General features: G+C 42.2%; 1 protein-coding gene across 1 annotated transcript in view; it reads right to left on the bottom strand.

The window, feature by feature from the left end:
• The window catches only part of LOC100358200 (germ cell-less protein-like 1), a 92,639-nt gene that overhangs the window by 10,935 nt on the left and 54,062 nt on the right, over window positions 1–27,642 (bottom strand). The window contains exon 3 of the mRNA XM_070066672.1: window positions 12,943–14,436. Coding sequence (XP_069922773.1) covers window positions 12,943–14,436 — 1,494 coding nt within the window. The remainder of the gene's footprint in view (window positions 1–12,942; window positions 14,437–27,642) is intronic.

Genomic DNA, 27,642 nt, shown 5'->3' with positions numbered 1-27,642 from the left:
GCATTGGACATTAAAACACACACACACACACACACATACACACACACGTGCAAAGAGAGAGAGAGTGAGAGGGAGAATATCAACTTTAGACAACCTCATCGGAGATCATGATAAAGTGAGAGAAGATAAATGCCACTTCATATTATTTTCAAGCATAAGCAAAAGCCAGATTTCAGCACCATCTACAATATATGTTTCTCCTACCTAATAACAAAGACTGCCAGTTTGGTGTTTATTTTCAACAATTAGTTTCTTGAGTTTTACCGTTTACAGCTTTAATATCACTCTATTATGCCCAAGAGTTCTACTGAGCTACTTGATTATAGGGTAACCCTCTTTTTTCTGAATGCATTTAATGCACGTCAAAACAATGCTTCCTTTTTGTGCTATCATTTTTAAATTTTTATTAACGATGATTGTATGCATTTGTGGGTTAGAGAGTGACATTTTAATACATGGATACTGTGTTTAATGTTCAATTCATCAGTCATTGATGTTTCCTATTTTTAATATTGCCTTGGTTTGTGTTTAACTAATTGGCAGATATCACCAATGCAGTACATTATGTGTATGTGATGAATACTTCTCAGAGAATCGTTCAGAACTTGGATGAACTTTCCAAGATTGTTTTCACTCTTTGCAGCGTATCATATTATCCTTCCTCTAGGCCTTAAACCAACTTCAATAGTTGGATTTTGTGACAATATGCAGTGAAGCAAACCCGTGGGTTCTAACCTGAGGAAGTAATCATAATATTGATGTGAAAGTCTAAATCAAATGTTGTCTTGCACTGTTAGAATAAATCATCCACAAATATAATTTCTATTATCAACTTGCCATTTGCTGTCTAAATACAAGGTGAATTTCACTTCTCTAGTAGAAAAAAAGCTATGTTAAAAATGTCTTGAACTAACAAATATACCTCCAGCCATGTTGTATTTTGACTTGCCATAAGACATGAAGTAGCAGGATTTGTGCACCGAGACAAGACACCAAGGCCCCTTATCAGGAAGTGGTCTTTTATTATCCTGGCGGAAGTCCCAGGTGAAATTTCTTATCCAAAATCCTGAGCCCCGAACAAAGAAGGATTTTCTCTTATATATGGTTTTAATTCTTTTTCTCCCTTATATGGTTACCTGCATATATTTGATTGGATATCCTAAGGTTATATGGCAGCCACAGGACTGATACAATACTGCACATGTGAGGGTAGTTACTGAAGATGGTTTTTAAAAACACACACTGAGCCCTAAGCTTTCTGGCAAGGGTTGACATCATTGCTCTTTACTGACAAGCGGAACCTGAAATGGTTACATGTAGGCAGATAGGAACTACAGTTGAAGCATTCATAGGCAAGCAGATAAGAACTACATTTCATTCCCAGGACAGATTCCTCCCTTTTTCTGCTTCTGAGCTCTGGAAGGCCTCTATCACAACTTTAATCATGTCAGAAACAAGTTTAATTAAAAGACAAAGGCCTCTGCCACATTCCCCTCTTTCATGCTCAGAACCCTTTTGTGTCGGAGATTATCATCCTGATCCAAGCATTTCTACAGCATTATGACATGTGCAGCTGGGGTTTTATTTTTGACCTGGGTCTTTATGAAGCTATAGAGAGTTTATATAAACAAGGGCACAAGACAAGGAAAAGTCAGGCAAGACTCTACCAGTATCATCACAGCACTTATGAGAGATTTGAATCCACTAAATTTTTTTAAAGATTTATTTATTTATTTGAAAGAGTTACACAGAGAGAGGAGAAGCCGAGAGAGAGAGAGAGAGAGAGAGAGAGAGAGAGAGAGAGACAGAGAGAGGTCTTCCATCCGTTGGTTCACTCCCCAATTGGCCACAACTGCTGGAGCTGCACCGATCCAAAGCCAGGAGCCAGGAGCTTCCTCCAGGTCTCCCATGCCGGTGAAGGGACCCAAGGACTTGGGCCATCCTCTACTGCTTTCCTAGGCCACAGCAGAGAGCTGGATCAGAAGTGCAGCAGCCGGGTCTCGAACCACTGCCCACATGGGATACCAGTGCTAGGGTGTTGACACGCTGTGCCACAGTGCCAGCCCCTGAATCCACTAAAATTTTAAAACCATCCTCCAAACAAGTCTCTGGAGTTTCAACCTTTCTAGGTCTCGACAGGAATATGGGTGGCCTTTGTATTTGATCATTAATTTTTTTATGATCTTGTCTTCACTATCTATTTATATACAACAGGTGTTTAGATTAAAATTTTGAAACCAATATAAAGAGGCAACACAAGAAAGGATCACTCCATTTATTTTATCAGGCAGCTGATTCCTCAAGCTTAAGCTGTGAGTAAATCAGTCAGCTTTCAGAGTAACTGAAGCAAGGCTTTTGTCTCCCAGAGTTCCTATGCAGCCATTATCCCTGGTGATCTCTTTAGGGCTGGCTCGCCAGTTTCAGATGGTCAGCTTGCACGGTGTTGTTGGATTTGAGCCGTTCTCTAGTTTAGGCTGCCAGTCTTACTTGGCTTTGGTGGATCCAGGGAGCTATCTCATCGACCTTAACCATAATAGGGGTGGACAAAGAAACAGTCTCTTATTTAGTAAGGTTTATTTTTTATCTGTTTGAATGTCTTTTTTTACAATAGTGCCCCCCCATGCCCTTTGTCACTTTGTAAGTCTGGAGTAAACAGATCTAACTAGCAAATTAAATACAACAGGATCTAAAACAAAAAGACTGAATCATTCTTAGAGTGCCCAAGAAATGTATTATCTAAACCAGGAGGAAGTTTTCCCATTGAGAGTGTCATGTAGGCCTGACCAGGTTTATGTGAGGCCCAGACCTAACTATCTCTTTACACGGGATACTGGAAGAGACATCATAACAAAGGTGTGAACTGCTTTAGTGAGGGCACCCTGTTGATTTATTACCTACCCGGCCTGGGAGAAGAGCTGGCTTACAGGAGGTTAGTATAGAACAGGCAGCATCTATAAAAGGAAGATCACAGTCCTGCTTCTATTGAGCCTTCCCCTCAACAGCATTGTTTATCTTGGAAGCTGGATGGAATAAAGGACTTTTTCAGCTTGGGGGCCAGCAGGGTCTGTGGTTCTGACCTGGGAGCCCTTTGGTCCCAGGGCAGTTCCACTTTCCCAGCTCTTGACAGAATTTTGTGGAGGCTGACTTTTGTCAGGACGTCTGTTTGCCCAGTCTGCTGGCTTTCCATATCGCAACCTGTTGCCATTTGGGGTGGACTAGCTGCATTGGGTCTTTGTGATGGCAAGACACTGTGTAAAGCAGCTATTAGTTGGCTTGCTGCTTATCTTTACATTGCTCCTGTTGCCTAACTCATTTTTCTTGGTCTCTGCTAAAGTAGACCACAGAGGCATACTCTAGGATTGTCAGTCAACGGAGTGTTCAGTTCTGTCCTTCATCTTTGCTAGCCTGAGCTGGAAGTGCGCAGTCACAGGCATGTTCAGACAGAAGGTTTGTTTGTGTGTGTGTGTGTGTGTGTGTGTGTGTGAGATAGAGAGAGACAGAGAGAGACAGACAGAGAGAGAGAGAACAACTTTAAATCAGCCTTTATAGGGAGCAGTGAGCACTGCATTATATACCTTTACCTGTATTAGTATTAGATCAATATTGTACTTTGTGATTGCAAATGCCTATCACAAGTGCATTTGCTTGACCAGAAAACCCAAACCCAAACATGTCAATGATTTAAAATTTTGTTTAGATTTTTCTGTGGACAAATTTAGAACATTCTATTTTTTAAGAGATTTAAGTCACCTGTAATGTGTGCTAATTTAACAGTTTTATATGAGTGTTTTTAATCTACAAGCCAATCAAAATAGGTTTTTAATAATTTTTAGATAGACATGCAACCTACACACACATATTTGTAACATATGTTGTAAGACTGAACAATGAAGCAGTTTTAGTAAAAGTTTATTTAGCTGTTTTAAAAATTTCCATTTATCAATTGGAATTACCTTTAGTTTTTTTAGTAATCTAAATTAACCATAGCCTTTTAGTTGGAACCTGTAGTTTATTGTTAAACTTTGGTATTTATCTGTTTATAGAGATGTCCAAAAGTACTGAATACAATAGAAACCATGGAAGAAATTGGGGGGGGGACCTAGAAGAAGAAATATTTAAACACAGAACTGACGATATTTTAATTTTTATGAGCAGTCTGGTTTTGTTTTGGAGGTTTGAAACCTCTTATTAAGAGAATACAATTAGGCTGGCACCACGGCTCAATAGGCTAATCCTCCGCCTGCGGCGCTGGCACACCAGGTTCTAGTCCTGGTTGGGGCACCGGATTCTGTCCCGGTTGCTCCTCTTCCAGTCCAGCTCTCTGCTGTGGCCCGGGAGTGCAGTGGAGAATGGCCCAAGTGCTTGGGCCCTGCACCCGCATGGGAGGCCAGGAGAAGCACCTGGCTTCTGGCTTCGGATCAGCGTGGTACGCCAGCCGCAGTGGCCATTGGGGGGGTGAACCAATGGAAAAGGAAGACCTTTCTCCCTGTCTCTCTCTCTCACTGTCCACTCTGCCTGTCAAACAAAAAGAGAATATAATTGACAAGAGGCACCTGCTTACTCCACATAGTATTTCAGAAGGCACCTGTAGGATTTTATAAAACATTTATCTCTATCTCTTTTAGGACTTTGGGCCTTTTTATTAAGATAACCTTAATAAAGGTTAACAATCTTTATGACTGATAACAACGTAACAAGGTCATTAGACTTTTGTAACATTGGACATGTATATCACTACATTTTGTACTAGCACAACTTAAAGTTTAGTACCATTTCACATCTTGACAGTCTTTTTAATATAATCTAAAAAGCCTAATTAGTTGGTGTCTCTACAAGATGAGTGCCAAGGGCCCAAATGGAAATATCAAAGTCCAAAGAATTTGGGACACTGAGTTTTTGAACCTTAGGGATGTCAAGGCTTAACATATCTGATAGAAACATGATCCCTTAACATCGTGACATAATATCAATCAGATTTAATCATTGTTATAAAGTTATCACTCAAATACTTTAAAATAAGTACATATTTGAACAAACCATGACTCTTTTAAAACTCAGCTGTTTTTAAACAATTAGAGCCTATGAGACAGAGAACACAAAGATTATCTCAGTAGAATACAAAAAGACTATTTTAAAATACCTACTAACACATATGTATTTCAAAAACCTCATTGCTTTAACAGAGGATCACATTTTAATTTTATGTCAATCAAAGAAAAATAAATTGGTAGCTTCTGTATCCGAAGAAGTATTTCTTGTATAAACTTCTATGACTTTCTCACACTTTTGCAACTTGCTTAAACCTTTTTTATCTTTTCATTTTTAGTCTAGAGTAAACTAGCCATTAGGACATAGTAATTCTTATAAGCCATGTCTTCTTTATTATTATTATTATTATTATTATTAATGTTAAGATTATTTTTTTAAAAATCTCTGTCTCAACCTTTTTCACTAAGAAACACATCTTTATCCTTGTGATCTTTTTTTCCGCCTGCTGAAATTCTTGATTTACATTGAACTAACCATTTAAAAATCTCTTAAGACAACATTTTTAAAATAAAAGAACATACCGAATTTCAACCTTAGTTACTTCTAAACAATCTTGAATTATTTTTACTTACAGTTTATGAAAACTTATTTGTCAACAAATCCAAAGTTCTTTTTATAGAATATAAGGTGTTAAGAGTATTGAAGTTTACATTTAGACACATTTATCTCATTTACCTTTACCCAATTTACATTTAGCAATTAGACACAGATGAATAAAGATGCTGATATTATCTCATACCCTGTCTTAATTAAGGTTATATTACATTTGTATGGAATTTTTATTTATTTTTTATAAATCAACTCTACCTGGAAATCACTGATATTAACCCGAGATCTATTAAATGGACATATTTTATTTAGTCTCAGGAAGACAGGCAGTGCTGCTATAAAAAAACAACCCTTTTGTTTACGGCAGTGTATTTTATATTTATATTATTCAGTTACAGCTGTACCAAATTACTGCAAGAGTCATTCCCCTGGCATTTTTATGTGTGAGGTTATTACGAGCATGCCTCTTTAGATTTTAGAATGCATTTGAGCCTAATTTTTCACCTAACAAGCACCTTAGGCTGACACCTAGTCAACATTCAGATACCTGGGACCATCTCTAAAACAAACATATGTTCAGGCAGCTGCAAGACAGGCCCCCCCAAGTGTGACTGTGGGCTAATGGCCAGTGTGCCACATGGGTGAGAAGCCCACTGGAAATTGTTAACTTACATTTGAAAGATTTCTAAGTATCACTGCCCCAGGCTGAGACAGGTGACCTTCCTCCTCCATTCGCAGCGAAGGTATGGTGTTAACACACCGCAAACCAAAGAGAGGAGAGTATAATGTTTAAACTGCCTCTTTTTTTTTTTTTAAAGAAACTACAGCCAGAGCGGAGGGTAGTGGGGTTTCAAGCCTTTGCACAAACACAACAGAAGCTTGGTTTTATAACCTGATGATGGATTTTAGGTCATGAAAAAAATGATGTTAATTTCATTCCATGTTTATTATTTTGACAGTTTTATGGGTCCAACGAGAAGTCCCAAGGTCAGAGAGTCATTTGAGTCAAGATAGTTCCTTTACTATTTTAGGGGTAATTTAGCTTAATTTACACTCAGTAAACTCTTTGTCTCAGTGGAAAGGGAGGAGAGGAAGCAGAAACAACAGGAAGAACCAGACTCCATTCCTTTGAAGTCTCAGTCTGAATACAGACTGTGCACTCAGATCTCAGCTTTTGGAGCTGTCTCCCTGGCCTGCCAAGGGTATTTTTTTTCCCATTAAACCATGTAACCCTGTTTACCACAGTTCTCGGTCTTACATCAGAACTCTTTTTTTGCACAGAGCCAAGAACCTATTTTACCTGGCCTGTCAGGAATGTTTTTTTTTTTTTCATTTACCACTGCATTATGACTTACATCAGAATTCTTTATCTGCACAGAGACAAGAACCTGTTTCACCATCTCTGCTAACAATACCATGTCGCCAAGGCTCTTTGGCCTTGGGCTTCTAGCTCTGTAAGAGCAACCCGACCCCATGCAGGAGGCCATGGCAACCAATGAAGAGAGCATCTGTGAAAACTCAGCACCAAGACAGACCAGCACTCTGAAGAAGGCCCAAGCAGAAAGACTCTGCCTCCTCCAGCTTCCTGCACCTGCCCCTCCACCTGCCACTGCACGCCATGTCTCTGACGTCAGGACTCTCACTGGAAGTGGCTGATGGGATTTTTCTTTATGGATCCCATGAGCCTGCTCTGCTCATGCCCTGCAACTCCCAGGGCCCTGGCCCCAGTGTGGCTCTCAGACCACCCACGATCCGTGTAGCTCCTTGCCAAACTTTGATCTGCTGCTCAGAGCTGCAAGTCCTGGGGGAGGTCACCAGCCCAATAGCCAGTACCTGAGAGTTTCAGTTTGATCTCAGCGCTCCGCTCTGCCATCATATGAGATTACTAGGGCAACTCTGGGAGTTGAGTGGGCTCCACTTCTGCCATCCGTGGCAGGTCCTCCAAATCAATTGAACCTGGGTTTTCACCTGTTCCCATGGGCGGTGCTCCTGAGACTAGTTCCTGTGCCCACAGGGTTCCGTTGTGCTTCCAGGGTTGGGACCCCTGCATGCTGGTGGGGAGCTTCCGCCCATAGAGCAAGTGGTCTACTGGCACCAAGGGAGTTCACTCTACCACCGACACCAGGGGCCCCATGCCCCTGAAGACAAAGGAGGTGGAAAAACCCCCCGTCTGATCCAGGAGGAGCCCCAGAAAAATGTAGTGGGATTCGTGTATGGAGACAAGACACCAAGGCCTCTTAACAAGAAGTAGTCTTTGATTTTGCCAGCATAAGGCCCAGGTGGAAATTCTTATCCAAATTTTTGAGCCCCGAACAAAGAAGGGTTTTCTCTTATATATGGTTTTAGCCTCTTTGTCTCTTGTGCATGGTTACCTGTATATATTTGATTGGATTTTCTAATGTTACATGGCAACCACAGGACTCATAAAATATTGCACATGCAAAGGTAGTTACTGAAGCTAGGAAGCCTTGGAGCCTGAGGCAGATGATGCAAGCCTTTCAAATGAGTTAACCTGAATAAAGAGGAGAGCCTGTAAGCCCAAGTAGCTGAGCAGACAAGGAATGCCTTGGGAGTCACATTAATAACTGAATTGACGATGGCATTGAAACCTTGCATTTTGTTTCGGTCCAATTATTTCAGTGTCTTTCTTACAGAGCCCAAACCAAAATTTAAGCTTAACCCCATGGGTTCAGTTACATACTTACAGAGTGTGTACCTCTCACTGTCTTAACTCAGAAGGAAGCTTTCATTTCAAATTATGTGAGCAAAAATCGGGGGATGTCCTGAAGACCCTATGGAAGCACGCTTCCACTTGTTTTACTTTTCTTCATAAGAGATGATTTTCACTTTCTAGAACACTCTTGCATACTTTGTCAGAACCCAGTGTCATTTTTGTGCTGTTTATAAATAGACACTTTCCACAATAACATACTTTATGCTTGTCTGTTGCCTGTTCCCATCTCACCTACACCCTACTGACACCTCTGTGTCTTTCATAGGCCACCGTTTACTTAAGATTCCTTACATCTTTGGAAAGTGAGCCTCAGGACTGCTGCCCTCCATTTTCTTCCAGGCTACTGAAGCTGTCTCATGGAGAACACTGGGAGGCAACATAACAGAAGGTGGTCGATGTACTGAATTTTTTTTTTAAGTTTATCTTTTTTTTTTTTTTACAGGCAGAGTGGATAGTGAGAGAGAGAGAGACAGAGAGAAAGGTCTTCCTTTTTGCCGTTGGTTCACCCCCCCAATGGCCGCTGCGGCCGGCGCACTGCGCTGATCCGATGGCAGGAGCCAGGTACTTATCCTGGTCTCCCATGGGGTGCAGGGCCCAAGCACTTGGGCCATCCTCCACTGCACTCCCTGGCCACAGCAGAGAGCTGGCCTAGAAGAGGGGCAACCGGGACAGAATCCGGTGCCCCAACCGGGATTAGAACCCGGTGTGCCGGCGCCGCAAGGCAGAGGATTAGCCTAGTGAGCCACGGCGCCGGCCCGATGTACTGAATTGTAATCACGTTGTAGTCCTGCCTTCCTAAGTTAGGCAGAGACAGAGGCATTCTATTACAGACAATCAAACAGAGCCAGGGACAGAAATAGCCAAAGACTACAAAGCTCATTGACAGTCGGTCAGATAGACAGAGATGACACAACGCATAGTGTCAGACATGCAAACAAAAAGATGGGCATAAAAGGGTAGACAGAGCCACACAAAAGAGAAAGGGAAAGACAGACAGGCACAGAAAGAGAAGGGCAGAGCCAGTGAGACAGTTACTGACACAGACAGGATTACATACACATAGAAGTCTATGATACATACACATAGAAGTCCAGAAAGAGAATGGCAGGTACACATCGAGACAAAAATGACAGAGAGACGGGCACAAATGAGCAGAGAGAAAGCATGCACCTGGGCAAGAGAAAAAGGACAGCTTCAGAGAGAACAATAGAGTGAGGTTGACAGACAGAGAGCGAGAGCCAGAGCGAGAGAGAGAGACAGGGATGGAGGCGGAGACAGAGGCAGAGACAGAGACAGAGATGGAGCCAAACAGACACAGATTAAGAGAGACAGCCAGGAAGAAAACAGTGAAAAAAGATTGATAAAGAGACAGAGATAGACAAAGACAGACAAAGGTAGAGATAAAGACATATAGAAAGGCAGAAAAGGATACAGAAAGAGGAAGACAGATAATAGAGACAAGAAGAGATAGTGAGTATCAGAGACAACAAGTCAAACACGTAGATAGGAAAAGACAGAGAGAACTCCTCCCCTTCTCTTGTTAAGGCTCGCATTGGGTACTACAGAGGTACATCTCCTTTGGGATGGCAAGGGCTTTGGCATTTAGTCTGTTGTCATGTAGCTTGACAGTTTTGTGTAGCTTTACCACAACTCTACATCTTGTTCTGCTTCCCCATTTCTCCACCAAGAGGCTGTGAAACAATGTAAATGTTAATGTGGGAGGCTTCCTCCCTCAGCTTCAGCAGTCAAAACAAAACAGCCTTAAAATGAAAACATAGACTGACATTGGGTAAACGGCCCAAGCTGGAAAATGGCAACAACCAGGATTTGCGAGAATTTAGATGAGTTGTAGTTCAGGGGTGGCTGCTTGGCATAGTGGTTAAGATGCTGCTTGGGATGTCTGCTTCCCACATTGCAGTGCCTGGGTTCTAGTGCTGGCCCTGCTCCAGATTCCAGATTCCTACTAATGTGCACCCTGGGAGGCAGCAGGTGATGGCTCAAGCAGTTAAGTTCTTGCTATCCACGTGTGAGGCACACATTCAGTCCCTGGCTCCTGGCTTCCCCTTGGACCAACCACTGGTGCCACAGGCATTTGAGGAGTGAACCAGGGGATGGGATATGCTGTGTCTCTCTCAGGCTCTTTCAAATAAATTAAATAAGCAAAGATGCTTTAAGTGAGTTTATTTCAGCTGTCAACATTTTACATTATAAAACTCCTTTCGACGATAAACAGCAAAAACCAACTGAAAGATGTCAAATTAGTCGCATTGCAAAACAGAAGCAGAACTCTCAATGTACATTTCTACCTCAGTAGTCTCTGAATTTCCAAAGGGAGAATACCCACTTTTTTCTTTTTTTGATTAAACAGCATCCTGGCATTCAGCTCAGGAACAAGTGATTTGAAATTTCTTAGAAAGTTCATGTAAAGGAATTAAATCTTCGAAACCCAAGTATTTTGACCATTATATTGAATCATTCCTTCCTCTTTCCCAAACATAAATAATTGAAAAAAACAAAATGACATTTGTTGTTTGTAGTGGGTTAGTTAGAGAAATTACAAGGTTAGTACAGTGAAGTGGGTGGCTGTGGAGGCACAGGGGAGTTTGCAAAATTAAGGAAAGCCATCAAAGTGTACAGCAGTGGCATCCTCAAGAGTCATTTCGTACCACTACAATGAAATTATTACTCCAACCTTATCGTGCAGGTTTGGGTTGGCAAAGCCTGTCAAATTTCCTTAAGGAGGAAAATGCAACATATACAGGGTGAAATGTACTGCCTTCACTGGCTGACAAAGTATAAAGTTTAACTGGGATGAGGAATACAAACCCACACAGGAAAATCCTGGTTTTAACTATGTAAAGCTATATAAAAAAAATCTATGGATTAAAACAATTTATTTGCTCATCCCGAATAAGTTTTTTTTTCACTCTTTCCACATACGTATTACTACTTTTGTGGATGCCAAAACAGTGTTCGAGGTTTCACATTCTTTAACCTCAGAAATCACTCAATTGAAATGAAAACAAGTAGGGATTTTGGGAGGAAGTGAGGTGGTGGCAGTTCACAAATTAGCAGTAATCAGGGCCTAGCGTTGTGGGGTAACAAGGAAAGCCACTGCCTGCAATGCCAGCATCACATATGGGTGCCTGTTTGTGTCCTGGTTAATCCACTCCGATCCACCTCCCTGCTAATGCAACTGGCAAAGCAGCAGATGATGGCTCAAGTGTTTGGCCCCTGCCACCCAAGTGGGAGACCCGGATGAAGCTTAGGGCTCCTGACTTTTTTCTGGCCAAGTCCTGGGCATTGCACCCATCTGGCAAGTGAACCAATGAATGGAAGATCTCTCTCTCTCTTTCTCTCTCTCTCTCTCCCTCCCTCTTTCTCTCTCTCTCTCTCTTCGTCCCTCCCTCCCTCTCCCCTCTCCAGCTCTCCCTCATTTTCTCTCTCTCTCTGTAATTCTTTCAAAATAAATAGATAAACCTTTGAAAAATATTAACAGCAACCAGATAGCAACCTATCCAAGTTACAATTAGCACTGTCTCTCCTTTTTGGACAAAAGTATCTACTATATCTACTTTAACCCTTGTGGATTACCAGCTTGGAATTCTCATCCCTTGATGTCTTTTCCAGGTGCCAAGGAATTCCCATTGTTGTCAAGAATCACTCCATTCCAGAGGATAGGTTACCAGTACTGCTCTTAAGCAGGAGGTAGTCGTCCCAAATACAATTCAAACTAAAAACATGTCTGCTGGGTAAATGTCATCAGCTTGCCTGAATTGCATTTCTGGGTGCGTATGCAATACCTGACTGTATGCCACAGACAAAAAATATATTTAGCAATGGAATAGCCCCAGAGCATCAAACTGTTTCTTCCCACCTCACTCTCAATAGAGGTTGCTGAAACTTTGAAATGTCAATATCGCGTAAAATTCTAGGTGAAATCAGACTTTTAAAATAATTCGTAAACATATGAAAATGAAAACCCAGTAAATTAAGAACTTCACTCAGTGGTAAGATATTGTGAAGGGGGAAAACAACTTGGTGATATCAGGGGCAATGGTGATAATAATTGGACTGGGCAACTCTAAATACATAAATTCAAAGAAAATTCAAAATAGTCTCTCAACGTTGAATTAAGCATTCTAAAGGAAATGCATGTTATAAAATATTTTGACTCACATAGTTGATTAGGTAGGCTCACAGTGACTCTCTAAAGTTCCTTGGTCTTGGTTGTCTCAGAAAAGATGTGGGGACTGATGTATGGTAACCTAGGAGGATAGGTTTCCACAGTAACAGCTCGACTGAGTTCTCTGGGTGTTTGCTGGGCTTTGAAATGTGCTATGGACAGCCTCAAACTTATGGGTTGTACTTTAGCAAAGCCTCTGACATAGTTGATCACCCACAACAGACCAGTTAGATCAGTCTACAGAGGCAGCTGGCATCTGGAGAACATCATTCACCCCTGTTCCTATGGAAGAGTTAGTTGCTCAGCTCTCTAGGCTTGTGCAGGGGTCTTCACTCTGAGCAGTGCTTCTCTCTCTGGGGAGGTACAAGAAGTTACAGGCCACATATATAGGGAAAACCACATCTTGGTTCTCCAGGTTTACTACCTCTAGCTCTTCATCCTTTCCAAGGGAAAGCATCTGGAATCCTGTGTCTTTCCTGAAAGTGGCTCTGCCAGCTCTGTCCAAGGAGGCCAGGCGGAGGCGGAATGCAACTTTTCTCTGCCAGAGTAAGCTGATACCAAGGCCACAGGACTTATTCAGTGCACTGCGCCGCAAAATGATGCGCCTGTTGGCATAGCACACCACCAGGTCCCAGCCAAAATTGAAGCCAGCCCACCTCCAGCTATGCTGCTCATCCTTGAGAAGCTGTCCCCCACACCGCATGCTGTTCCCCTGGAGGTCTGACACATAGATATCTGTGCGTCCCAGATCCCTTGTCTGTTCAGCCCGGAGGAGTGCAAGCCATTGCTCTTTGTACACCGGGGTTAACCACGAGGCAGGGATCAGAGCATCCTGGTCGATGACACGAGCAGCAGGCAGGTCACAAATTATGTAGGCGAGCCGCAGCTGCTGGAATGCTGGCACAAAGGCTCTACCCTGCTCGCTTTCCAGGAAAGGGACGCCTTCTGCCTCCCTCTTGTACCTGGCAAAGCACGAGTCCGCGTCAGGCAGCAGTGCTTTTCGGGAGCCTTTCCATGTGGGCTGCAGATGCAGAAACATCCACTTTTTCAGTGTGATGTACACATCCATTTCCACTTCCATCACCAAGAGCTCTGAGGAGGTGATGAGTTCCTTCATGAGATCCAGGCTGATTTCTCGCAGTAGCTCCTCCGTACAATGTGTCATCAGGTTGTCCAGCAGCCACTGGAAGCACATGGCCCTGATGATCTGGAGCCCATAGCTGTCCGCAGCATATAAGTAGCTGCACACGGTCTGGGCACTCACCCTCTCCTTCATGACCTCCTCACACTGCTGAATTAGCTCATCCAGCTGCAGCATGCTGGCCGTGGCCAGCATGGCGACAACTCGGCTGGGAGGGATGGTAACTACATTGCGATATAAAGAGCCCAAGGCCTCATGCAGGGCTTCACTATCAATGTTCTCGTCAGGCATCTGTAGCTCTATCGTATCCATGTTTGTCTCCCGCCAGGCACCACTGAACATGCTCCCAAAGTACCCTGACTGGCAAAGGTAGACTCTGTGCAAGTTCCATTCCTCCCCCAATGCCCGGATCTGTACGTCACTGTCTTCACCCCTCAGGAAGAGTGCCTCATAAACGGACAAGGATTTGTCTTTGGCACGCTTCCCAGGCAGGGTTTTTGTCAGTGGCCCGCCAGGACTGGCCCTCCGCTTGCGGCCGCCATGACTGGTAGTGGGTCTGTTCTCTTCACGCCCTTCCTCTCTCTCCACTACCACTTCCGCCTCCCCAGACGCCGCCTCCTGTTCCCTAGCGGCACCCGGTTCCTCTGGAGCACGAACTCCCTGGCGCCTCAGAAACCGACTGCTCAGGGCTCCCATGGTCTGTACCTCAAGGGCGCGGAAGGTGTACCTCTTTATCAGGCGAACCTTCCACAGAGAGAAGCTCTGCCCCGAGTGCTGCTGGGAACAAAAAACGTCTCTTCAGACGTCGTTATGCACGTTAAGCGAAGCCACATGGGGCTCCACCTTTACCCTTGTGGTACAATTGCGACCCCTACCTGGGAGGACAGTTAGGTGCACCTTTCTCTCTAACTGTGCTGCTCAGGAAATTATGACATTTTTGCTTGAATTTCTTCCATTACAGCGACTGATAAAAGCATCACATCCCAATGTAAAACATTTTGAGGCATTATATAATTGTCTTCTATACATCCTCATTTCCCTTATTAACTGCTCAGACTATTTCATCGCTGGTATCAGTGAGGGAGTTTTACCTGGTAAACACGTTTATTTTTGCCTCAGTTTTGATTTTTAATTTTTTTCTTTATAATAAGGTTTGAGGTTGTAGTACCGTTTTTAACTATGTTATGTAGAAATCTATTGCTTTGGGCCTCAAGCTTGCATACTCATGCTCGCAAACCTTTATCTTTAGGGAATATCTTAAATCTCCAGAATATCTGGTAGCCTTAAGTTTTTTTTTTTCCTTTCCTTCTATTTGTACTTCTCAAATATTTACCCGCAGCATTTTTTTCTTGCTTACATCTTTCCATTCCTCAAAATTCAGGATCTCTCTCAAAAATCTTTCCTCACATATGCCAAAAAACTGCAGTTTTTAACGTTATTTTCATTATCATCATTAGATACTGAATGGCAGAAGCAAGGGTTATCTCCTACTTCAATCTGGATTACTAAAATCAGATACATCTATGGAATGCCTCGTCAGAGGGCCAGAATCAAGTATTTAAGAACTATTTTAAAAGTCTGATTTCACCTAGAATTTTACGCGATATTGACATTTCAAAGTTTCAGCAACCTCTATTGAGAGTGAGGTGGGAAGAAACAGTTTGATGCTCTGGGGCTATTCCATTGCTAAATATATTTTTTGTCTGTGGCATACAGTCAGGTATTGCATACGCACCCAGAAATGCAATTCAGGCAAGCTGATGACATTTACCCAGCAGACATGTTTTTAGTTTGAATTGTATTTGGGACGACTACCTCCTGCTTAAGAGCAGTACTGGTAACCTATCCTCTGGAATGGAGTGATTCTTGACAACAATGGGAATTCCTTGGCACCTGGAAAAGACATCAAGGGATGAGAATTCCAAGCTGGTAATCCACAAGGGTTAAAGTAGATATAGTAGATACTTTTGTCCAAAAAGGAGAGACAGTGCTAATTGTAACTTGGATAGGTTGCTATCTGGTTGCTGTTAATATTTTTCAAAGGTTTATCTATTTATTTTGAAAGAATTACAGAGAGAGAGAGAAAATGAGGGAGAGCTGGAGAGGGGAGAGGGAGGGAGGGACGAAGAGAGAGAGAGAGAGAAAGAGGGAGGGAGAGAGAGAGAGAGAAAGAGAGAGAGAGATCTTCCATTCATTGGTTCACTTGCCAGATGGGTGCAATGCCCAGGACTTGGCCAGAAAAAAGTCAGGAGCCCTAAGCTTCATCCGGGTCTCCCACTTGGGTGGCAGGGGCCAAACACTTGAGCCATCATCTGCTGCTTTGCCAGTTGCATTAGCAGGGAGGTGGATCGGAGTGGATTAACCAGGACACAAACAGGCACCCATATGTGATGCTGGCATTGCAGGCAGTGGCTTTCCTTGTTACCCCACAACGCTAGGCCCTGATTACTGCTAATTTGTGAACTGCCACCACCTCACTTCCTCCCAAAATCCCTACTTGTTTTCATTTCAATTGAGTGATTTCTGAGGTTAAAGAATGTGAAACCTCGAACACTGTTTTGGCATCCACAAAAGTAGTAATACGTATGTGGAAAGAGTGAAAAAAAAACTTATTCGGGATGAGCAAATAAATTGTTTTAATCCATAGATTTTTTTTATATAGCTTTACATAGTTAAAACCAGGATTTTCCTGTGTGGGTTTGTATTCCTCATCCCAGTTAAACTTTATACTTTGTCAGCCAGTGAAGGCAGTACATTTCACCCTGTATATGTTGCATTTTCCTCCTTAAGGAAATTTGACAGGCTTTGCCAACCCAAACCTGCACGATAAGGTTGGAGTAATAATTTCATTGTAGTGGTACGAAATGACTCTTGAGGATGCCACTGCTGTACACTTTGATGGCTTTCCTTAATTTTGCAAACTCCCCTGTGCCTCCACAGCCACCCACTTCACTGTACTAACCTTGTAATTTCTCTAACTAACCCACTACAAACAACAAATGTCATTTTGTTTTTTTCAATTATTTATGTTTGGGAAAGAGGAAGGAATGATTCAATATAATGGTCAAAATACTTGGGTTTCGAAGATTTAATTCCTTTACATGAACTTTCTAAGAAATTTCAAATCACTTGTTCCTGAGCTGAATGCCAGGATGCTGTTTAATCAAAAAAAGAAAAAAGTGGGTATTCTCCCTTTGGAAATTCAGAGACTACTGAGGTAGAAATGTACATTGAGAGTTCTGCTTCTGTTTTGCAATGCGACTAATTTGACATCTTTCAGTTGGTTTTTGCTGTTTATCGTCGAAAGGAGTTTTATAATGTAAAATGTTGACAGCTGAAATAAACTCACTTAAAGCATCTTTGCTTATTTAATTTATTTGAAAGAGCCTGAGAGAGACACAGCATATCCCATCCCCTGGTTCACTCCTCAAATGCCTGTGGCACCAGTGGTTGGTCCAAGGGGAAGCCAGGAGCCAGGGACTGAATGTGTGCCTCACACGTGGATAGCAAGAACTTAACTGCTTGAGCCATCACCTGCTGCCTCCCAGGGTGCACATTAGTAGGAATCTGGAATCTGGAGCAGGGCCAGCACTAGAACCCAGGCACTGCAATGTGGGAAGCAGACATCCCAAGCAGCATCTTAACCACTATGCCAAGCAGCCACCCCTGAACTACAACTCATCTAAATTCTCGCAAATCCTGGTTGTTGCCATTTTCCAGCTTGGGCCGTTTACCCAATGTCAGTCTATGTTTTCATTTTAAGGCTGTTTTGTTTTGACTGCTGAAGCTGAGGGAGGAAGCCTCCCACATTAACATTTACATTGTTTCACAGCCTCTTGGTGGAGAAATGGGGAAGCAGAACAAGATGTAGAGTTGTGGTAAAGCTACACAAAACTGTCAAGCTACATGACAACAGACTAAATGCCAAAGCCCTTGCCATCCCAAAGGAGATGTACCTCTGTAGTACCCAATGCGAGCCTTAACAAGAGAAGGGGAGGAGTTCTCTCTGTCTTTTCCTATCTACGTGTTTGACTTGTTGTCTCTGATACTCACTATCTCTTCTTGTCTCTATTATCTGTCTTCCTCTTTCTGTATCCTTTTCTGCCTTTCTATATGTCTTTATCTCTACCTTTGTCTGTCTTTGTCTATCTCTGTCTCTTTATCAATCTTTTTTCACTGTTTTCTTCCTGGCTGTCTCTCTTAATCTGTGTCTGTTTGGCTCCATCTCTGTCTCTGTCTCTGCCTCTGTCTCCGCCTCCATCCCTGTCTCTCTCTCTCGCTCTGGCTCTCGCTCTCTGTCTGTCAACCTCACTCTATTGTTCTCTCTGAAGCTGTCCTTTTTCTCTTGCCCAGGTGCATGCTTTCTCTCTGCTCATTTGTGCCCGTCTCTCTGTCATTTTTGTCTCGATGTGTACCTGCCATTCTCTTTCTGGACTTCTATGTGTATGTATCATAGACTTCTATGTGTATGTAATCCTGTCTGTGTCAGTAACTGTCTCACTGGCTCTGCCCTTCTCTTTCTGTGCCTGTCTGTCTTTCCCTTTCTCTTTTGTGTGGCTCTGTCTACCCTTTTATGCCCATCTTTTTGTTTGCATGTCTGACACTATGCGTTGTGTCATCTCTGTCTATCTGACCGACTGTCAATGAGCTTTGTAGTCTTTGGCTATTTCTGTCCCTGGCTCTGTTTGATTGTCTGTAATAGAATGCCTCTGTCTCTGCCTAACTTAGGAAGGCAGGACTACAACGTGATTACAATTCAGTACATCGGGCCGGCGCCGTGGCTCACTAGGCTAATCCTCTGCCTTGCGGCGCCGGCACACCGGGTTCTAATCCCGGTTGGGGCACCGGATTCTGTCCCGGTTGCCCCTCTTCTAGGCCAGCTCTCTGCTGTGGCCAGGGAGTGCAGTGGAGGATGGCCCAAGTGCTTGGGCCCTGCACCCCATGGGAGACCAGGATAAGTACCTGGCTCCTGCCATCGGATCAGCGCAGTGCGCCGGCCGCAGCGGCCATTGGGGGGGTGAACCAACGGCAAAAAGGAAGACCTTTCTCTCTGTCTCTCTCTCTCTCACTATCCACTCTGCCTGTAAAAAAAAAAAAAAGATAAACTTAAAAAAAAAATTCAGTACATCGACCACCTTCTGTTATGTTGCCTCCCAGTGTTCTCCATGAGACAGCTTCAGTAGCCTGGAAGAAAATGGAGGGCAGCAGTCCTGAGGCTCACTTTCCAAAGATGTAAGGAATCTTAAGTAAACGGTGGCCTATGAAAGACACAGAGGTGTCAGTAGGGTGTAGGTGAGATGGGAACAGGCAACAGACAAGCATGAAGTATGTTATTGTGGAAAGTGTCTATTTATAAACAGCACAAAAATGACACTGGGTTCTGACAAAGTATGCAAGAGTGTTCTAGAAAGTGAAAATCATCTCTTATGAAGAAAAGTAAAACAAGTGGAAGCGTGCTTCCATAGGGTCTTCAGGACATCCCCCGATTTTTGCTCACATAATTTGAAATGAAAGCTTCCTTCTGAGTTAAGACAGTGAGAGGTACACACTCTGTAAGTATGTAACTGAACCCATGGGGTTAAGCTTAAATTTTGGTTTGGGCTCTGTAAGAAAGACACTGAAATAATTGGACCGAAACAAAATGCAAGGTTTCAATGCCATCGTCAATTCAGTTATTAATGTGACTCCCAAGGCATTCCTTGTCTGCTCAGCTACTTGGGCTTACAGGCTCTCCTCTTTATTCAGGTTAACTCATTTGAAAGGCTTGCATCATCTGCCTCAGGCTCCAAGGCTTCCTAGCTTCAGTAACTACCTTTGCATGTGCAATATTTTATGAGTCCTGTGGTTGCCATGTAACATTAGAAAATCCAATCAAATATATACAGGTAACCATGCACAAGAGACAAAGAGGCTAAAACCATATATAAGAGAAAACCCTTCTTTGTTCGGGGCTCAAAAATTTGGATAAGAATTTCCACCTGGGCCTTATGCTGGCAAAATCAAAGACTACTTCTTGTTAAGAGGCCTTGGTGTCTTGTCTCCATACACGAATCCCACTACATTTTTCTGGGGCTCCTCCTGGATCAGACGGGGGGTTTTTCCACCTCCTTTGTCTTCAGGGGCATGGGGCCCCTGGTGTCGGTGGTAGAGTGAACTCCCTTGGTGCCAGTAGACCACTTGCTCTATGGGCGGAAGCTCCCCACCAGCATGCAGGGGTCCCAACCCTGGAAGCACAACGGAACCCTGTGGGCACAGGAACTAGTCTCAGGAGCACCGCCCATGGGAACAGGTGAAAACCCAGGTTCAATTGATTTGGAGGACCTGCCACGGATGGCAGAAGTGGAGCCCACTCAACTCCCAGAGTTGCCCTAGTAATCTCATATGATGGCAGAGCGGAGCGCTGAGATCAAACTGAAACTCTCAGGTACTGGCTATTGGGCTGGTGACCTCCCCCAGGACTTGCAGCTCTGAGCAGCAGATCAAAGTTTGGCAAGGAGCTACACGGATCGTGGGTGGTCTGAGAGCCACACTGGGGCCAGGGCCCTGGGAGTTGCAGGGCATGAGCAGAGCAGGCTCATGGGATCCATAAAGAAAAATCCCATCAGCCACTTCCAGTGAGAGTCCTGACGTCAGAGACATGGCGTGCAGTGGCAGGTGGAGGGGCAGGTGCAGGAAGCTGGAGGAGGCAGAGTCTTTCTGCTTGGGCCTTCTTCAGAGTGCTGGTCTGTCTTGGTGCTGAGTTTTCACAGATGCTCTCTTCATTGGTTGCCATGGCCTCCTGCATGGGGTCGGGTTGCTCTTACAGAGCTAGAAGCCCAAGGCCAAAGAGCCTTGGCGACATGGTATTGTTAGCAGAGATGGTGAAACAGGTTCTTGTCTCTGTGCAGATAAAGAATTCTGATGTAAGTCATAATGCAGTGGTAAATGAAAAAAAAAAAAAAACATTCCTGACAGGCCAGGTAAAATAGGTTCTTGGCTCTGTGCAAAAAAAGAGTTCTGATGTAAGACCGAGAACTGTGGTAAACAGGGTTACATGGTTTAATGGGAAAAAAAATACCCTTGGCAGGCCAGGGAGACAGCTCCAAAAGCTGAGATCTGAGTGCACAGTCTGTATTCAGACTGAGACTTCAAAGGAATGGAGTCTGGTTCTTCCTGTTGTTTCTGCTTCCTCTCCTCCCTTTCCACTGAGACAAAGAGTTTACTGAGTGTAAATTAAGCTAAATTACCCCTAAAATAGTAAAGGAACTATCTTGACTCAAATGACTCTCTGACCTTGGGACTTCTCGTTGGACCCATAAAACTGTCAAAATAATAAACATGGAATGAAATTAACATCATTTTTTTCATGACCTAAAATCCATCATCAGGTTATAAAACCAAGCTTCTGTTGTGTTTGTGCAAAGGCTTGAAACCCCACTACCCTCCGCTCTGGCTGTAGTTTCTTTAAAAAAAAAAAAAGAGGCAGTTTAAACATTATACTCTCCTCTCTTTGGTTTGCGGTGTGTTAACACCATACCTTCGCTGCGAATGGAGGAGGAAGGTCACCTGTCTCAGCCTGGGGCAGTGATACTTAGAAATCTTTCAAATGTAAGTTAACAATTTCCAGTGGGCTTCTCACCCATGTGGCACACTGGCCATTAGCCCACAGTCACACTTGGGGGGGCCTGTCTTGCAGCTGCCTGAACATATGTTTGTTTTAGAGATGGTCCCAGGTATCTGAATGTTGACTAGGTGTCAGCCTAAGGTGCTTGTTAGGTGAAAAATTAGGCTCAAATGCATTCTAAAATCTAAAGAGGCATGCTCGTAATAACCTCACACATAAAAATGCCAGGGGAATGACTCTTGCAGTAATTTGGTACAGCTGTAACTGAATAATATAAATATAAAATACACTGCCGTAAACAAAAGGGTTGTTTTTTTATAGCAGCACTGCCTGTCTTCCTGAGACTAAATAAAATATGTCCATTTAATAGATCTCGGGTTAATATCAGTGATTTCCAGGTAGAGTTGATTTATAAAAAATAAATAAAAATTCCATACAAATGTAATATAACCTTAATTAAGACAGGGTATGAGATAATATCAGCATCTTTATTCATCTGTGTCTAATTGCTAAATGTAAATTGGGTAAAGGTAAATGAGATAAATGTGTCTAAATGTAAACTTCAATACTCTTAACACCTTATATTCTATAAAAAGAACTTTGGATTTGTTGACAAATAAGTTTTCATAAACTGTAAGTAAAAATAATTCAAGATTGTTTAGAAGTAACTAAGGTTGAAATTCGGTATGTTCTTTTATTTTAAAAATGTTGTCTTAAGAGATTTTTAAATGGTTAGTTCAATGTAAATCAAGAATTTCAGCAGGCGGAAAAAAAGATCACAAGGATAAAGATGTGTTTCTTAGTGAAAAAGGTTGAGACAGAGATTTTTAAAAAAATAATCTTAACATTAATAATAATAATAATAATAATAATAAAGAAGACATGGCTTATAAGAATTACTATGTCCTAATGGCTAGTTTACTCTAGACTAAAAATGAAAAGATAAAAAAGGTTTAAGCAAGTTGCAAAAGTGTGAGAAAGTCATAGAAGTTTATACAAGAAATACTTCTTCGGATACAGAAGCTACCAATTTATTTTTCTTTGATTGACATAAAATTAAAATGTGATCCTCTGTTAAAGCAATGAGGTTTTTGAAATACATATGTGTTAGTAGGTATTTTAAAATAGTCTTTTTGTATTCTACTGAGATAATCTTTGTGTTCTCTGTCTCATAGGCTCTAATTGTTTAAAAACAGCTGAGTTTTAAAAGAGTCATGGTTTGTTCAAATATGTACTTATTTTAAAGTATTTGAGTGATAACTTTATAACAATGATTAAATCTGATTGATATTATGTCACGATGTTAAGGGATCATGTTTCTATCAGATATGTTAAGCCTTGACATCCCTAAGGTTCAAAAACTCAGTGTCCCAAATTCTTTGGACTTTGATATTTCCATTTGGGCCCTTGGCACTCATCTTGTAGAGACACCAACTAATTAGGCTTTTTAGATTATATTAAAAAGACTGTCAAGATGTGAAATGGTACTAAACTTTAAGTTGTGCTAGTACAAAATGTAGTGATATACATGTCCAATGTTACAAAAGTCTAATGACCTTGTTACGTTGTTATCAGTCATAAAGATTGTTAACCTTTATTAAGGTTATCTTAATAAAAAGGCCCAAAGTCCTAAAAGAGATAGAGATAAATGTTTTATAAAATCCTACAGGTGCCTTCTGAAATACTATGTGGAGTAAGCAGGTGCCTCTTGTCAATTATATTCTCTTTTTGTTTGACAGGCAGAGTGGACAGTGAGAGAGAGAGACAGGGAGAAAGGTCTTCCTTTTCCATTGGTTCACCCCCCCAATGGCCACTGCGGCTGGCGTACCACGCTGATCCGAAGCCAGAAGCCAGGTGCTTCTCCTGGCCTCCCATGCGGGTGCAGGGCCCAAGCACTTGGGCCATTCTCCACTGCACTCCCGGGCCACAGCAGAGAGCTGGACTGGAAGAGGAGCAACCGGGACAGAATCCGGTGCCCCAACCAGGACTAGAACCTGGTGTGCCAGCGCCGCAGGCGGAGGATTAGCCTATTGAGCCGTGGTGCCAGCCTAATTGTATTCTCTTAATAAGAGGTTTCAAACCTCCAAAACAAAACCAGACTGCTCATAAAAATTAAAATATCGTCAGTTCTGTGTTTAAATATTTCTTCTTCTAGGTCCCCCCCCCAATTTCTTCCATGGTTTCTATTGTATTCAGTACTTTTGGACATCTCTATAAACAGATAAATACCAAAGTTTAACAATAAACTACAGGTTCCAACTAAAAGGCTATGGTTAATTTAGATTACTAAAAAAACTAAAGGTAATTCCAATTGATAAATGGAAATTTTTAAAACAGCTAAATAAACTTTTACTAAAACTGCTTCATTGTTCAGTCTTACAACATATGTTACAAATATGTGTGTGTAGGTTGCATGTCTATCTAAAAATTATTAAAAACCTATTTTGATTGGCTTGTAGATTAAAAACACTCATATAAAACTGTTAAATTAGCACACATTACAGGTGACTTAAATCTCTTAAAAAATAGAATGTTCTAAATTTGTCCACAGAAAAATCTAAACAAAATTTTAAATCATTGACATGTTTGGGTTTGGGTTTTCTGGTCAAGCAAATGCACTTGTGATAGGCATTTGCAATCACAAAGTACAATATTGATCTAATACTAATACAGGTAAAGGTATATAATGCAGTGCTCACTGCTCCCTATAAAGGCTGATTTAAAGTTGTTCTCTCTCTCTCTGTCTGTCTCTCTCTGTCTCTCTCTATCTCACACACACACACACACACACACACACACAAACAAACCTTCTGTCTGAACATGCCTGTGACTGCGCACTTCCAGCTCAGGCTAGCAAAGATGAAGGACAGAACTGAACACTCCGTTGACTGACAATCCTAGAGTATGCCTCTGTGGTCTACTTTAGCAGAGACCAAGAAAAATGAGTTAGGCAACAGGAGCAATGTAAAGATAAGCAGCAAGCCAACTAATAGCTGCTTTACACAGTGTCTTGCCATCACAAAGACCCAATGCAGCTAGTCCACCCCAAATGGCAACAGGTTGCGATATGGAAAGCCAGCAGACTGGGCAAACAGACGTCCTGACAAAAGTCAGCCTCCACAAAATTCTGTCAAGAGCTGGGAAAGTGGAACTGCCCTGGGACCAAAGGGCTCCCAGGTCAGAACCACAGACCCTGCTGGCCCCCAAGCTGAAAAAGTCCTTTATTCCATCCAGCTTCCAAGATAAACAATGCTGTTGAGGGGAAGGCTCAATAGAAGCAGGACTGTGATCTTCCTTTTATAGATGCTGCCTGTTCTATACTAACCTCCTGTAAGCCAGCTCTTCTCCCAGGCCGGGTAGGTAATAAATCAACAGGGTGCCCTCACTAAAGCAGTTCACACCTTTGTTATGATGTCTCTTCCAGTATCCCGTGTAAAGAGATAGTTAGGTCTGGGCCTCACATAAACCTGGTCAGGCCTACATGACACTCTCAATGGGAAAACTTCCTCCTGGTTTAGATAATACATTTCTTGGGCACTCTAAGAATGATTCAGTCTTTTTGTTTTAGATCCTGTTGTATTTAATTTGCTAGTTAGATCTGTTTACTCCAGACTTACAAAGTGACAAAGGGCATGGGGGGGCACTATTGTAAAAAAAGACATTCAAACAGATAAAAAATAAACCTTACTAAATAAGAGACTGTTTCTTTGTCCACCCCTATTATGGTTAAGGTCGATGAGATAGCTCCCTGGATCCACCAAAGCCAAGTAAGACTGGCAGCCTAAACTAGAGAACGGCTCAAATCCAACAACACCGTGCAAGCTGACCATCTGAAACTGGCGAGCCAGCCCTAAAGAGATCACCAGGGATAATGGCTGCATAGGAACTCTGGGAGACAAAAGCCTTGCTTCAGTTACTCTGAAAGCTGACTGATTTACTCACAGCTTAAGCTTGAGGAATCAGCTGCCTGATAAAATAAATGGAGTGATCCTTTCTTGTGTTGCCTCTTTATATTGGTTTCAAAATTTTAATCTAAACACCTGTTGTATATAAATAGATAGTGAAGACAAGATCATAAAAAAATTAATGATCAAATACAAAGGCCACCCATATTCCTGTCGAGACCTAGAAAGGTTGAAACTCCAGAGACTTGTTTGGAGGATGGTTTTAAAATTTTAGTGGATTCAGGGGCTGGCACTGTGGCACAGCGTGTCAACACCCTAGCACTGGTATCCCATGTGGGCAGTGGTTCGAGACCCGGCTGCTGCACTTCTGATCCAGCTCTCTGCTGTGGCCTAGGAAAGCAGTAGAGGATGGCCCAAGTCCTTGGGTCCCTTCACCGGCATGGGAGACCTGGAGGAAGCTCCTGGCTCCTGGCTTTGGATCGGTGCAGCTCCAGCAGTTGTGGCCAATTGGGGAGTGAACCAACGGATGGAAGACCTCTCTCTGTCTCTCTCTCTCTCTCTCTCTCTCTCTCTCTCTCTCTCGGCTTCTCCTCTCTCTGTGTAACTCTTTCAAATAAATAAATAAATCTTTAAAAAAATTTAGTGGATTCAAATCTCTCATAAGTGCTGTGATGATACTGGTAGAGTCTTGCCTGACTTTTCCTTGTCTTGTGCCCTTGTTTATATAAACTCTCTATAGCTTCATAAAGACCCAGGTCAAAAATAAAACCCCAGCTGCACATGTCATAATGCTGTAGAAATGCTTGGATCAGGATGATAATCTCCGACACAAAAGGGTTCTGAGCATGAAAGAGGGGAATGTGGCAGAGGCCTTTGTCTTTTAATTAAACTTGTTTCTGACATGATTAAAGTTGTGATAGAGGCCTTCCAGAGCTCAGAAGCAGAAAAAGGGAGGAATCTGTCCTGGGAATGAAATGTAGTTCTTATCTGCTTGCCTATGAATGCTTCAACTGTAGTTCCTATCTGCCTACATGTAACCATTTCAGGTTCCGCTTGTCAGTAAAGAGCAATGATGTCAACCCTTGCCAGAAAGCTTAGGGCTCAGTGTGTGTTTTTAAAAACCATCTTCAGTAACTACCCTCACATGTGCAGTATTGTATCAGTCCTGTGGCTGCCATATAACCTTAGGATATCCAATCAAATATATGCAGGTAACCATATAAGGGAGAAAAAGAATTAAAACCATATATAAGAGAAAATCCTTCTTTGTTCGGGGCTCAGGATTTTGGATAAGAAATTTCACCTGGGACTTCCGCCAGGATAATAAAAGACCACTTCCTGATAAGGGGCCTTGGTGTCTTGTCTCGGTGCACAAATCCTGCTACTTCATGTCTTATGGCAAGTCAAAATACAACATGGCTGGAGGTATATTTGTTAGTTCAAGACATTTTTAACATAGCTTTTTTTCTACTAGAGAAGTGAAATTCACCTTGTATTTAGACAGCAAATGGCAAGTTGATAATAGAAATTATATTTGTGGATGATTTATTCTAACAGTGCAAGACAACATTTGATTTAGACTTTCACATCAATATTATGATTACTTCCTCAGGTTAGAACCCACGGGTTTGCTTCACTGCATATTGTCACAAAATCCAACTATTGAAGTTGGTTTAAGGCCTAGAGGAAGGATAATATGATACGCTGCAAAGAGTGAAAACAATCTTGGAAAGTTCATCCAAGTTCTGAACGATTCTCTGAGAAGTATTCATCACATACACATAATGTACTGCATTGGTGATATCTGCCAATTAGTTAAACACAAACCAAGGCAATATTAAAAATAGGAAACATCAATGACTGATGAATTGAACATTAAACACAGTATCCATGTATTAAAATGTCACTCTCTAACCCACAAATGCATACAATCATCGTTAATAAAAATTTAAAAATGATAGCACAAAAAGGAAGCATTGTTTTGACGTGCATTAAATGCATTCAGAAAAAAGAGGGTTACCCTATAATCAAGTAGCTCAGTAGAACTCTTGGGCATAATAGAGTGATATTAAAGCTGTAAACGGTAAAACTCAAGAAACTAATTGTTGAAAATAAACACCAAACTGGCAGTCTTTGTTATTAGGTAGGAGAAACATATATTGTAGATGGTGCTGAAATCTGGCTTTTGCTTATGCTTGAAAATAATATGAAGTGGCATTTATCTTCTCTCACTTTATCATGATCTCCGATGAGGTTGTCTAAAGTTGATATTCTCCCTCTCACTCTCTCTCTCTTTGCACGTGTGTGTGTATGTGTGTGTGTGTGTGTGTGTTTTAATGTCCAATGCGAGCATAATATATTCTTGTTGTGAGTGCGAGGACAGCATTTGCCATGACTGAGACCTAACTGTGAGTACCAGGCCAGTTCCTAGATGCCAATAGTTTTCTTTTCATTTGTTACTGTAGCCTTTTGGTC

Source organism: Oryctolagus cuniculus, chromosome X (assembly GCF_964237555.1).
Source record: "Oryctolagus cuniculus chromosome X, mOryCun1.1, whole genome shotgun sequence".
NCBI lineage: Eukaryota > Metazoa > Chordata > Mammalia > Lagomorpha > Leporidae > Oryctolagus > Oryctolagus cuniculus.
Note: the sequence above shows the minus strand (reverse complement) of the source record. Positions and strands in the feature narration are given on the sequence as shown.